The 13,929-nt window shown below is 39.8% G+C and overlaps 1 protein-coding gene across 1 annotated transcript in view; it reads left to right on the top strand.

Annotated features, from left to right (window-relative positions):
* dnajc8 (DnaJ (Hsp40) homolog, subfamily C, member 8) overlaps nt 1-13,929 on the top strand; it is a 66,650-nt gene that overhangs the window by 36,906 nt on the left and 15,815 nt on the right. Inside the window, exons 5-6 of the mRNA XM_059949257.1 lie at nt 1,421-1,515; nt 9,635-9,706. Of these exons, the coding sequence (XP_059805240.1) occupies nt 1,421-1,515; nt 9,635-9,706 (167 nt within the window). The remainder of the gene's footprint in view (nt 1-1,420; nt 1,516-9,634; nt 9,707-13,929) is intronic.

Here is a 13,929-nt window from a genome sequence, read left to right as displayed (position 1 = left end):
GGATAAAAATATTTTAGTGAATTTCAGAGGTCTAGTGCTTTACATTCAGACCATCCAACAACCTTTCGTGCAAGCACGCATTCATGCGTGGATGTTAGGTGAGAGTCTTATTTGACTCGTACATGACGCCCGTAGTTGAATGGCCAGAAATATCCTGGGTTGATTGATTTTTTATTGATGTTTTTGAGAGAGACGTAGTTGCTCAAGGCTTAGAAGATTACTCTTCTGTTCTAGTTGAGACACAATTGGCCTTATTGCTTCTGGGCTTGAAGCTGGAAAAATAAACTGGGTGCCTGAAGATTGTGAGATGATGATTTTTTTTTTGCCTGGAACAATGTGAGTGGGTACACGTTTGCAGATGGAAAACAATTACTCATAGAAGTGTTTTGGTGTCAGGCGCGGCAGCGCAGTCACTTTGCATCAATCACCAATGGGGTTCATCTGCTGCTCTCTGTAAGAGTTCGTGTGTTCTCCCCATGATGTCTGGGTTTCCTCCCATATTCCAAAGATGTACTGTTAGGGTTAGTGAGTGCGGGCATGCTGTGTTACCGCCAGAAGCGTGGTGATCCTGCGAGTCCTCCTCAGTACAATCCTCGGACCCGTGATGGCCTTTCACGCAAAATGGCGCATTTCCCGTATGTTTTGATGGTCATGTGCCAAGTAAAGCTGATCTTTAACACAAGAAATTCTGCAGATGCTGGAACTCCAAAGCAACACACAAAATGCTGGAGGAACTCAGCAGGTCAGGCAGCTTCTGTGGAAATAAGTAAACAATTGACGTTTCGGGCCAAGACCCTTCTTCAGGACTGAGAAGGAAGGGGGAAGACATCAGAATAAAAAGGTGGAGGGAGGAGAAGGAGGATGGTTGGAAGGTGATAGGTGAAGCCAGGTAAGTTGGAAAGATCAAGGGCTGGAGAAGAAGGAATCTGATAGGAGATCAGAGTGGACTGTTGGAAAAAGGGGACCTAGGCAGAGTAATAAGTGGGTGAGGAGAGGAAAGAGGACTGAATGAGGAATAAAAGATGAGGGGAGGGAAAGTTTTTTTATCAGAAGGAGAAATTGATATTCATGCCATCAGGTTGAAAGCTAATCAAATGGAATATGAGGTGTTGCTCCTCCAACCTGAGGGTGACCTCATTTTGGCACACGAGGACGCCATGGATCGCCATATTGAAATACTAATCTTTTATCTGCAGCACAAATCAGAATATTGTTCTAATTGGAGGTCAGCTAATTTGATAATGGTTTTATATAAAAATCTGGGAACACCTCTGCATAGCTCTTCTTCATGTTGGTTTTGCCTTTTTTCTCAAGCAAAACCAGGGATTTTTTTTTGCTTGAGACTCAAATTGCAAGTCGTAAACTTGATTTATGTACTTTCTGAATTTAAATCCTGACATTTTGTTTTGCTATTCCATAGCTGTCGACAAAGCGCATAAGATGTTAATGGAGCCAGAACAGAAGAAACGTGCTATTGATGTGATACAAGCAGCAAGGGAAACAATAGAACACAATGTAAGCTCTGATGTATTCTCTTGATTTAAACCTGAATGACAAATGTGATGGGTACATTTCTCGATGTCACAGAATCCTCTGATGGAAAGCATTTCTGACAATTAAAGAATTTAATCTTTATGTGCCCTTTACCATTGTACCCTCAAGCCCCTAATTTAATTATTTCCCCCATTACCCCATATTTCATGTCTTTTTTTTACTTTACTGTAGGAGTCACGTATCTATTTTCTGTCTGTATTGTATTTTGTGATGCGTGTTTATTATGGGTAATCTGTCACATGGGTTGGGGTGTGATAGAAGCAAATATAGTTATGTATTCATGCTGTGTTCTAGTTAGTTTTAGTTTGGTTGAGAGGGAGTGAGCTGGGCGACTAATATTTTTTGCTGACCGTTAATTTGGATGCTAAGATCGCTACATTGCAAATTCAAGATCTTTTGTCTTTGGTTTTGTTATAAAGGATTGAATGTACTTTTTCGGCTTGGAACGCAGTTATTTGGAAGCGCATCACACAGTGTCAACCGCTATTGGGGCAGCACGGTAGCACAGTAGTTAGCACGATTTACAGTACAGTCGACCCTGGTTCAATTCCCTCCGGAGTTTGTACGTTCTCTCCATGATCGCAGGGCTTTCCTCTGGATGCTCCGGTTTTCTCCCATAGTCCAAAGACGTACCGTTTGGTAGGATAATTGGTGATTGTAAATTGTCCCATGATTAGGCTCGAGTTAAAATCAGAGGTTGCTGGGAACGTGGTTTGAAGGGCTGGAAGGGCCTATTCTGTGCTAGATCTCAATACGTAAATAAATTATGGTATTGTCATACTGACATAAACAAATTAACTTTAACTAACTTGAAAGTAATTTAAATTTCTTTCCTGTACAGCCACATGACTAACAATGATAATTGGATGTATTAGTATTGATTAAATTAGTCACTTGTTTTTATTGGTACAGTATGCCGGCCCCTGCTGATTAATTCTCATCTTGCTTGAGCCCACTTAGATGTGGTCAATGAGCATTCAATACGCTTACAGTTGGAACCGTGAAGCCTACTTTGTCAATTGTTGCAGGCTGAAGAGCTTGGTTGGCTGAAGCAAAGCATGTACCCCTTGATTAAACTAGCAAAAGTATACTGGAAATGGGCTAAAGTATACTGGAAATGAATGCAATTCATTTTGGAATTTGATTATTTTGAACAAAACTTTGATTTCTGTGATTTTGGTGGGCTGGGGAGTTCTGGACTCTGTCTTATTTTACTGATGTTTTATATGTGCTTGTTGTTTTGTGTGTGCGAGGTCGGTACGTTCCACTGGGGGCGGTGTGGTGTTGCGACCAGGCTGTAGTTGGTGCTGCCTGCACCCCCCTCCCCCCAAGTTATTTGTTCAAATTTTGGGACTCTTACTGTGATAACATTTGCGCTTGCTATCTTGTGTGTGCTTTGTGCTGTGTGTGACTGTCAGTACTGTGTACTGCACCTTGATCCCGGAGTAATAGTAATGCTGTCTCAATTGGCTGTATTCATGAGTATTCGTGTATGGTTGAGTGGCAATTAAACTTGAATTGAATTGAATTTCTCCCCTATTAAGTGTGGTATATTGTTCTTGCAATTTGACAGTGCCACAAGAAACTGCTACTCTGTATCATTGTATTCTCTGATCTAATTCTTCCAGTCCAGTTAAATAGTTCTTTATCTGATGGTTAATTTTTCCACATTGTCAGTAAGTATGAACTAATTACAGAGCATTCAGGAAAAAGTGAAATGAAAGGGTGGTTATTAGAACAAATTAACTTTTTGATTATGACATAGATTCAGAAACAGAATCTCTAAAAAGTGTAAAATATGAAAGCAACAGAAAATCAACCTATTGCTTCATGCCAGCATGTTTCACTATTCACAGTGATCATCTTTGTCTTAATTACCAGTGATCAGATAATTCTTACAATAAATGCTCATTAAAATGGAATATAATGGTGCTTTATCAAATATTTGAGGGCAATGTGAAAAAATTAGTGTATTTCATGCTGTTATTTGACTTTAAAATGTATATTAATCATAGAAATACAATTTACTTAATTGCCATGCAATTTAGATCGATTCCTCTACTTTCCTCTGGACTGTTTCAAGGTGCACATTGAGTCTGCACTCTTTCCTGTTATAAGCATGGCTGAGAGTATTTCCCAAGTTCAGTATGGAATCATTCTATGATGGTTACAATGAAATTAGATTAGATTATGAGGACACTCAGTCCTCGTTTATTGTCATTTAGTAATGCATGTATTAAGAAATGATACAATGTTCCTCCAGTATGATATCACAGAAACACAAGACAGACCAAGACTAACTGACAAAAACCACATAATTATAACATATAGTTACAACAATGCAAAGCAATACTGTAATTTGATAAAGAGCAGACCATGGGCATGGTAAAAAAAAAGTCTCAAAGTCCTCGATAGCCCATCATCTCACGCAGACGGTAGAAGGGGGCTGATTTCCCCTTTGTTGTTAGCTAAAGCTGTGCTTCCGTGGTAAAGGCCCACCAATTCCGAGGCAAATGGAAAAGGACGCACGTGGGTTTTTCCACCAGCTTTCGCTATTACGCTGTTACAGGAGTTCTAGCGTTTCTTCTGGTGCGTCTAAAGGGGTTGTTCCCCAGACCCTCTTTTATCCTGACTCACAGGGTCTCAGATGTCAATCAGGTTGGGATGATGCAATCCCTCCACCAACCGCCCTTGGTTCATCGCCTGGGGGCTTCGACGAATCATACAGTACTCAATACACATTTTCGTCTCCAAGAGATAATGGGCATTAACTGTGGCTTTGTCTCTCGGAGGCCCAGGACACATTCTAAACATTGAGAAATCTGCGTGTGTCTCTCTCTCATTTCCTGGGTCTCCTGACCCGAATCAATAGCGATCCTGCGATTCTCAAAAAGGAGGGGGCCACGGGCGTAACAATACATTGATAATAAATGTACTATGAGCTTTGATTCCTCCAGTTGTAGAGCAATATCCCATTAGCTTTATTCTGCATTGTCTGAAGAATACCAGGTATAAAAGCAAAATAATTCAGGGGATTAGATCACAAACTAGCTGAGCATGAACAGCTGTACAATTAGTTCACTTTTCTTGCATGTCTAAAAACCCTGCTGGTCACAGTCGTGAATAAACTCCTCTTTGCAGCTATCAAAGATGGAGAATTAGAAAATATACAGTCCTACAAGTCACAAATGTCCCTTCAGCTTGTTCCTAAGATGGCTGAGGTTTTCCCAGCTACTAGCTTCTCCTGCCAGATGATTGAACTGTCTTTGAAACTGAACTGCCTATCCTTCTTAGAGCTATTTACAACGAGATAGTGGTCATAAGAGTGAGGGGGATAAAACGTTTTTTTTCAGAGATCAAGGCAAAATAACTACCACCTCAACCATGACTTTTATCATTTCTGTACTTAAGGACATTAAATTTGTAGCCAGCAATTCCCTGCTTTGTCACTAGATGACTCTCTTGCACTCACAAAAGGAAAGCAGTACCATTAACGATTCCCTCCTTTCATTCCTTTTCTCTAGTTATCTAAAGCAATTGTACAGCCTTCTAAATTGTTGCTGTTGATCCAAATATAGTTTTATTTCTGCTCATGAATTAGGATAGGTGTTAAATTTTTTGGGAAAAGAAAATTGGAACTTGGGTAGTGCCAGAGGTCCTTCATAATTTCCCTTTACTCTAAACAGGTCTCTGTCTGGAATATTGTCTATTTATTCATTTCCATAGATGCTGCCTGACCTGCTGAGTTCCTCCAGTATTGTGTGTGTGTTGCTTTGGATTTCCAGCATCTGCGGACTTCCTCGTGTTTAGGTGTCTGTCTGTAGTTTTTTGTCACAAAATCTTCACTCAGTCAGAGCCATAGGGTGCATCTTTTTACAATTCTCATTGCGTCATGGTTGCACTTTAACAAGTCATGGTTCCTGTTGTTGAGTAGGATGATTAGATCTTCTTTTGCTAGCCGTGATGGCGATGCTCATCCAGCGGTTCTTCTTGGATCTGAAATTCATATCCCCCACTTCTGGCTTCTTTCATTGTCAGAGCCTGCTGGAAGTTGGACCTTTAGCTCAGTGGTCCAGATGCAAGTTGGGCATTTTGTTCAGTGGGTCAGTCTCCTGCCAAAGAGCCTTGTCACCTCAATATATGCTTTTAACTTCAAGTTTTACATCTGTTTTTACTAGGTCTGTTCTTCCCATTTGAAAGTGGTTCCATAATTATTTATAATTTAATTAAAAACACCATAATTAATGCGTGCACCGTTTTAACTCAGCAGTGAAATGATGTCACTGAGTGAGGAGGAAGGAAAGGAGCTTTTGTTGGTGTTTTTGTTTAGCTGCCGATGTGTTGTTGCTTTTGCTATTTTGCTGGACGTTGTGGGCATGGCAATGATTGAATAGGTTAGGACTTTGTTCCTTGGAACGAAGAAGGCTGAGGGGAGATTTGATAGAGGTATACAGAATGAGGGGTAGAGATAAGGTAAATGCAAGCAGGCTTTTTCCACTGAGGTTGCGAGGGATTACAGCTGCAGGTCATGGGTTAAGTGAAAGGTGAAAAGTTTAAGAGGCACACGAGGGGAAACTTCTTCACTCAGAAGGTGGTGAGAGTGTGGAACGATCTGCCAGCGTAAGTGGTGCATACAAGCTTGATTTCAACGTTTAAGAGAAGTTTGGATAGGTACATGGATGGTAGGGCAGTGATTTGGGTGCAGGCGGATGGGAGTAGATGATTCGGCATGGAGTAGATGGGCCAAAGGGCCTCTGTACCTTTCTATGACTCTGACTTGTAGGCCACCCCAGCACATCCTTGCGGTTGTGTTGGTTGTTAATACAAATGTTGCATTTCCCTGTATCTTTGGATGTACGTGTGATAAAATAAGTGAATCTGAATGGGAGTGGAAAATACATGTTAACCCCACTTTTTTTACTTATTAACAGACTTAATGGCTCTGAACACACACACACACACACACACACACACACACACACACACACACTCTCTCTCTCTATCTATCTATCTATATAAAAATATCTGAGTGTGTGCCTTCAGGCTTCTGTACCTGTGACAGGGGTCCTTAATGATGGACGCCACCTTTTGCAGGCACCGCTCCTTGAAGATGTCTTAGATACTATGGAGGCCAGAGCCCATGATTAAAATGACTAATTTTACAACTCTCTGCAGTTTATTTCAATCCTGTGCATTAGACCCCTGCCATACCAGACGGTGATACAGCCAGTCAATGCTCTTCACCGTACATCTGTAGAAATTTTCCAGTGTTTTAGGCAACCAACCAAATCTCAAACCCCTTTCTTTATTTTCCAATATTTTTATTAATTTACATATACGAATACAGAGTACAAGAAAAAAATATCAATATTAAATCGTGTATAAAGAGGCCTTACCCTGTATTCATACAGATTAATTTGTAGCATTGAAATATAGTAATTTTATTATATTAAAAAATCTAACCCACTACCAAGACCGAAGCTGATTAGTAGAGAAAAATAGGAGAGAAAATTATTAGTCATCATCGGTACTTTAACAGTAAATCAAAGGTTTTGAAAATAATTCAGAAGTCCCCACAATGTTTGAAAGTCTTGACCAGATTCAGAAATTGAACATCAATCTTTAAATTTAAACATGACTTGACATCACATAACCATTGGGCTTGAGTAAGGGGGCCGCATCTTTCCATTTAAGCAAGAGCGTCCTTCTGGCCATAAGGGAAATAAAAGCCAAAATGTGCATGTCAGATGACGCCAAGATAATATCCTTTCCTCTAACAATACCAAATAAAGTGGTCAAAGGATTAGGCTTAAAGTTTACTTTGAAAAGTATCAAGAAAGTTTGAAATACTTTTTTCCAATATCTTCCAAGACTCGGGCATGACCAAAACATATGAATGAGTGAAGCTTCTCCATTATTACATTTATCACAATATGGAGATATATCTAAATAAAAACGAGACAACTTATCCTTGGTCTTATGGGCCCTATGGACCACTTTAAATTGTAGGAGAGAGTGGCAGAGAGAGTGATGGGCACATAATTTTTTTTACAATATTTTTATTCAGAAGAAAAAAACAAGATTTACAGAGTGCAACACATAGATACATCTCAACATAACTTGTGTACATTCATATATTGTGATAACATTGATCAAAATGTTATAGCATAACACATAAAGGTATACCACTCTGTAATCAAAAAATTAAAGATAGGTCATACTTCATTTAAAAAAAATTTTTTATATTAAAAAAAAGTCCAACTCCCTACCAACTACCAAAGAAAAAAGCTGATGGATGATAATGGATAAATTAGAAAAGAAAACATATTCACTTAAGAAGAGAAGATAAAAATATACATAAAAGTCTGTGCACTGTTAAACTTTATAAATTGGAAAAGTAATTTAGGAAAGGTCCCCAGATATCATCAAAAGATTGTTTCGAATTTAAGACTGAGCCGCGGATCTTTTCTAAATTTAAATAAGACATAATATCACGTAGCCATTGAAGACGTGTAGGGGGGTGGACTCCTTCCATTTAAGCAAGTTTGCTCTCCTTGCTAAAAGAGAGGTAAAAACTAAAACCTGTAGGTTAGAAGTATTTAAAGTTATATCTTCATCTGTGATGAAGTGTTAACCAATTAAAAAATTTGATTCCAAGTTTCCTCAAAAATTGAAGTCTGTAAATCTTGTTCCCAAAGATTTTTAGTTTTATCTAAAGGAACACTTCTCATTCCCAACAGCATAATATAAATATTAGGTATAGATCAATTATAAACAGGTTTCAAATTAAAACCTACATCTAGTAGGTTCTTATCAGGACTTTTAGGAAATGTACTTATTTGAGGCAGTAAAAAATCTCTTGTTTGTAGGTGTCGAAAGAAGTGAGTTCTGGGTAAACTATATTTAGTTCACAGTTGTTCAAATGAAAAGAGACTTCCCTCTATAAACAAGTCCTGAAAGCATTTTTAACCAATTCTATCTCATTCTTTAAAAGCCACATCAATCACAGAGGGTTTAAAAAAAATTAGATAAAATGGGACTCAAAAGAGAAAATCTCAATAAGCCAAAGTATTTTCAGAATTGTATCCAAATTCTCAAAAGTGTGTTTAACTACCAGATTATCAGTTAACTTACCCAGGGACAGAGGGAGTGAGGATCTAAACAAACTCCTAATGAAATCTAACCGTTGTCTTTACTGCTTTATAGCTGCATTAATATGTTGGGACCAGGTTAGGTCGTCGGATATGTTGACACTCAGGGACATGAAATTGCTCCCGGGCTCCACCTTCTGATCTCTCTGATGGATCCTCTTGCTATCTTAGTCCAATGTTGTCAATTTGAAACAGACCTTATTGGGTTGCACCTCATCTTTTAACTTGATGTTGTCCATCAGACTGCTATGATACACAAAATGTTTTTTGGGAATGTAAAATATGTGCTTAATAAATTTCTACAGCTGTGTAATCCAGAAACAGTTTTTTTCCTTGGAAGAAGCCTAACTTGGAGTATTGTGTGCAGTTTTGGTCATTTCCCTACAGGAAAGTTGTAAATAAGGTTGAAAGAGCACAGAGCAAAATAAACAAAGGTGTTGCCGGGTCTGGAGGACCTGACTTACAAGGAAAGACTGAATAGGTTTGGACTTTATTCCTTAGAATGTAGAAGATTGAGAGGACATTTTGATAGAGGTACACAAAATTATGAGGGATATAGATAGAGTAAATGCAAGTTGGCTTTTCCCACTAAGCTTTGGTTGGGACTACAACCAGAGGTTATATGTTAAACGGTGAAAGGTGAGAAGTTTAAAGGGAATGTGAGGGGAAACTTTTTCACTCAGAGGGTTATGAGAATGTGGAACAAGCTGCCAGCTCAGGTGGTGCATACAAGCTCGACTTCAACATTTAATTGAAGCTTGTTTAGGGGTATTGAGAGCTGTAGTCCAGGTGCAGGTCGATGGGAGTAGGCAGTTAAAATGGTTTGGCATGGACTAGATGGGCTGAAGGTCCTCTTTCTGTGCTGTACTTTGCTATGACCATGATTCTAAATGATTCCTTAAAAATGTAATTTTTTTCTTTCATTTTAGATGAAAGAGAAACGGAAGGCTTTGAAGAAAGACGGCAAGCAACCTATCGTGGAAGAGGATGATCCTGAAATAGTAAAAGATATCAATTCTGGTGGATGATAGCATTTTCAGGATTGAGTCCTGTATATTAAATGTCATGCATTTAAAATGGGGATTTGGGAGGTGATGAAGTGAATACTTTTAGTCCTGATAATCTTTAAAGAGTAAAATTAGTTGCTTAAAAAGATTGAACACTTGGCAGCTGTATTGCAGAGGCTGTGCTGTAAAGGCCTTCTTGAGACCTAGCCAAAGTCAGCAGTGCAATGTAACAGCTGCTTATTTCTAACCATTTATCTTTGGGCAGGACAGTTTTCTATATCCCCTTAAGTGGGGAAAAAATTGTTGGAATAGTTTGTTAGTTTTTTTTGTTGTGGAAATAAGTTTTGGAGCTTTATTGCATTAAATGAAATATGACTAACAAAACTTAGTAAAATTTTATGAAAATTTCTGGAAATCCTTTCTTTGAAATGTAATGTTGATGCATTTTATACTAAAATTGTTTTATCTTTCTGTTTTAAAAAATGAGGGCGTTAATTCAAGAATAGAAATGTACATTCTTTATCCAAAAGATTAGCTGTAAATCCTCTCATAATACCAATTGGAGGATGAAAAAGGGCAGGTTTTTAAGGAATACTTGGGTAGTAAGAAATTAGCCCATTTTTGTTTGAACACTTATGTAATTGGAAGCATATGCTTGTATTTATGTTGATTGGGATCAAAGAGAGTAAAATCTGGTTCCAAAGCTTGACGAGTTGAGGATAAAGTTTTACCAATGTAATCTTCGCGAGAGGTTTAGAACAGAAAGCGCATGGTGAAGTCTAGCCCAGAGTTGCAAAGAATTGTTTTGGTTGAGGGTTGAAATGGAAAATAGGGTCACAATTGAGAATATATGAAGATGGTTGCAAGGAATAATGAAGCAGGGTGGTTGAATTAGCACTATTTTCTGTGTGAGGAGGATTAACACTTCAGCGACTGATTGTGCTAAGTGCTCTGTTTGGGTTTTCTGTGATGTGATGAAAGATGGAACTGGGCAATATTTTTAAATTGGAAGTGTCTACTGCACAGTCACCAAATCTATGGGTTTATACTGTGTGAATATTTAGAATATGTTCCCTACAAATTCCCATGGCTATCTTGACTCTACCTCTTCCCATCCTGTCTCCTGTAAAATTGCTATTCATTATTCTCTGTTCCTTTGTCTCTGCCGCATCTGTTCCCTGCACTAGGATTTCTTTTCCCTGACATCACCATTGGTGCTGCCCTTAGCTGCAGCTCCTCTATTTTGCGGATATCTGTGCTCTTCCTGTCGCCTTGTCCACCCCATAAGTCTTTGCATCCAACAACTTATGCCATCTTTAATGGGATCCTACCTCCAAACGTGTCTTCATTTTCCCTCTTACTCTCCACAGAGATGATTCCCTTCATAATACCCTTTTCCATTTGTCCCTCCCCACCGATATGCCTCCCTGCACTTATCAATGCAAGCGGCCAAAATGCTATACCTGCCTATTTACCTCCTCCCTCACCTCCATTTAGGGCCCCAAACAGTCCTTCCAGGTGATGCAGCACTTCACTTGTGAATCTCTTGGGGTCTTCTGTTGGCGTCCGGTGCTCGCAATTCAGCCTCCTGTATATTGGTGAGACCCAATGTAAACTGGGGGACTGACTGCTTTGTCAAGCACCTCCGCTCCATCTGACAAAAGTGGAATTTCCTGATGGCCAATGATTTTAATTCCTATCTCCATTCCCGTTCTGACATGTCGGTCCATGTCCTCCTTTTCTGTCTCACTGAGGCCATACTCAGGTTGGAGGAGCAACTGTCTCGGTAGAATCCAACCTGATAGCATGAATATCAATTTATCCTTATGGTAATTTTTTTCCCTCTCCCTCTCCTCTTCTATTCCCCATTCTGGACTCTTGCCACTTCTTATCTGCCTATCGCCTTCTCTTGATGCCCCTCCTTTTTTCCTTTTCTCTCATGGTTCACTTTCTTCTATCTGATTCCATCCACCTGGGTTCACCTATTACCTTCCAACGATCCTCCTTCCTCTCCCTCCACCATTTTTTATTCTGGCATCTTCCCCCTGCCTTTCCAACCCTGAAGAAGGATTGCAGCCTGAAACATTGACTGATGGCTCCTTTCTATAGATGCTGCCTGGCTTGCTGAATTCCTCCAGCATTTTGTATGTGTTGCTTTGATTTTCAGCATTTTCAAATGTTCGTGACACTATAGAAAACTTCACTCAGACTTTTCAATATTCGTTAGGTTTCAAAGAGATTTTCCCTCATTCTTCTGAACTCCAGTGAGTACAGACTCATAGCCATCAAACACTTCTCGTTAAGCCTTTCATATCCAGAATCATTCTCATGAACCTACTCTGGGCCCCCTCCAATGCCAAACATTTTTTCTTGGATAAGGGGCCCAAAACTGCTCACAATTCTCCAAGTGTGGTTTGATCAATGCCTTGTAAAGCCTTAGCATTAGATCTTTGCTCTTGTATTCTGGTCCTGTCAGAATGAAGGCTAGCTTTGCATTTGCACCCCCCCCCCCCCCTTACCACCGACTCAACGTACAATTTTGGGAATCCTGTGGAAGGACCTCCAAGTCCTTTTCCACCTCTGGTTTTTGAATTTTTCTCCCTGTTTAGCCTTTATTCCTTTTGCCATAGTGCATGACCATACATTGTATTCCATCTGCCATTTCTTCGCCCATCTGCCTAATCCGTCCTTCTGCAGACATCCTGCTTCCTAACACAACCTGCCTCTCCCCCTATCTTTGTATTGTCTGCAAACTTGGCAGCAAAACTGTTAATTCCATCATCCAAAACACTGACATATAACGTAAAAAGAATTGGTCCCAACATAGACCCCTGTGGAACACCACTAGTCACTGGCAGCCAAACTGAAAAGGCCCCCTTTATTCCCACTCTTTGCCTCCTGCCAGTCAGCCGATCTTTTATCCAAGCTAAACGGTTGGTTAGGGGCTAGAGTGGGTTATATGTGAATGAACTGAACAGGGAGGACCAGAGGTGGTTCAGAGGGAGAGTGAGGAGAGTGTAGGGTAAGGATTACTTGAAATTGGAAGATTCAGTATTTGTAGCTTTGAATATGAGGTGTTGTTTCTCTAATTGGTATTGGACCTTACCCTTTGCTTTGGAAAAGACCGAGGGCTGACAGGGTCGGCCAGGTTGGTATGGGAATGAGAACCTAACCAGAGGCTCAGGATGACTGATGTGGGCAGAGCAAAGATATTCCATCAGATAGTTTGTTGCTTCAGATTGCCTGCGGTCTGTCGTATCTCTTTTCATTTTGTGTTGGTTTCTTCTCCATGGCAATTGGTGAAGTTTTCATGATTATGCTCTATAGTTGCCGTTGATTCTTCACTCTCACATTTCCTGTTCTCTCAGTTGAGGAAGTGAGACTTGAAACACCAGTTTTTTATGCAAGTTTGTTTCCTGGAAATAAAGGAAGTGAAACATGGTGACGTCGTTCCACTCTTGGATGGGAAACCTCCCCTATCTCTTAGACTGCCCAGCTTTACTGTGGAAAGCAGATCTATCAAAATTTGCTGGTGCTGTATGGTATTTTAATGCAGTGCCTTCCAACAGTATCAGTGTGAAACTGGATTGAATTTCAGTTATTAATAGAATTGGCACAGTAGCATAGTGGTTGGCACAATGCTTTACAGTACAGGTGACCCAGGTTCAATTCCTGCCGCTACCTGCAAGGAGTTTGTACGTTCTCCCCGTGACTGTGTAGGTTTCCTCCTAGTGCTCCGGTTTCCTACCACGTTCCAAAGACGTACCAGTTGATCGGTGAATTGGTCGTTGTAAATTGTCCCGTGATTAGGCTAGGGTTAAATTGGGGATTGCTGGGGCAGTTCAGCTCGAAGGGTTGGAAGAGCCTGTTCCGCAATATCTCAAATAAATTTTAAAAAGGGTGTCACAATTCATTACACTGCTACAGTGGCCTGCCATTTCCCAATGATGATCCCAAAAGTAAATAGACAACCATAAAATGTTTATGTTGTGTTGCAGCTTTTAGGGTAATTACAGGGAACTTCTAGCTTTAATTGGCAGTACCATTTTAAAATTTCTGCATTTGACTTAGTACAGTACTTATTTGTTCCTGCTGGAACATTTATTTAAATATTCACTTGTTTCCAACCTGCCTTGCATTTTCTAAACAGCAAAATGCTGCAGGTGCTGTAAATAAAAATTTTTTAAAAAATACCGTTTTAGAAATACTGGGGTCAG

The sequence above is a fragment of the Hypanus sabinus genome, chromosome 24 (assembly GCF_030144855.1).
Source record: "Hypanus sabinus isolate sHypSab1 chromosome 24, sHypSab1.hap1, whole genome shotgun sequence".
NCBI classification, from domain to species: domain Eukaryota; kingdom Metazoa; phylum Chordata; class Chondrichthyes; order Myliobatiformes; family Dasyatidae; genus Hypanus; species Hypanus sabinus.
Note: the sequence above shows the minus strand (reverse complement) of the source record. Positions and strands in the feature narration are given on the sequence as shown.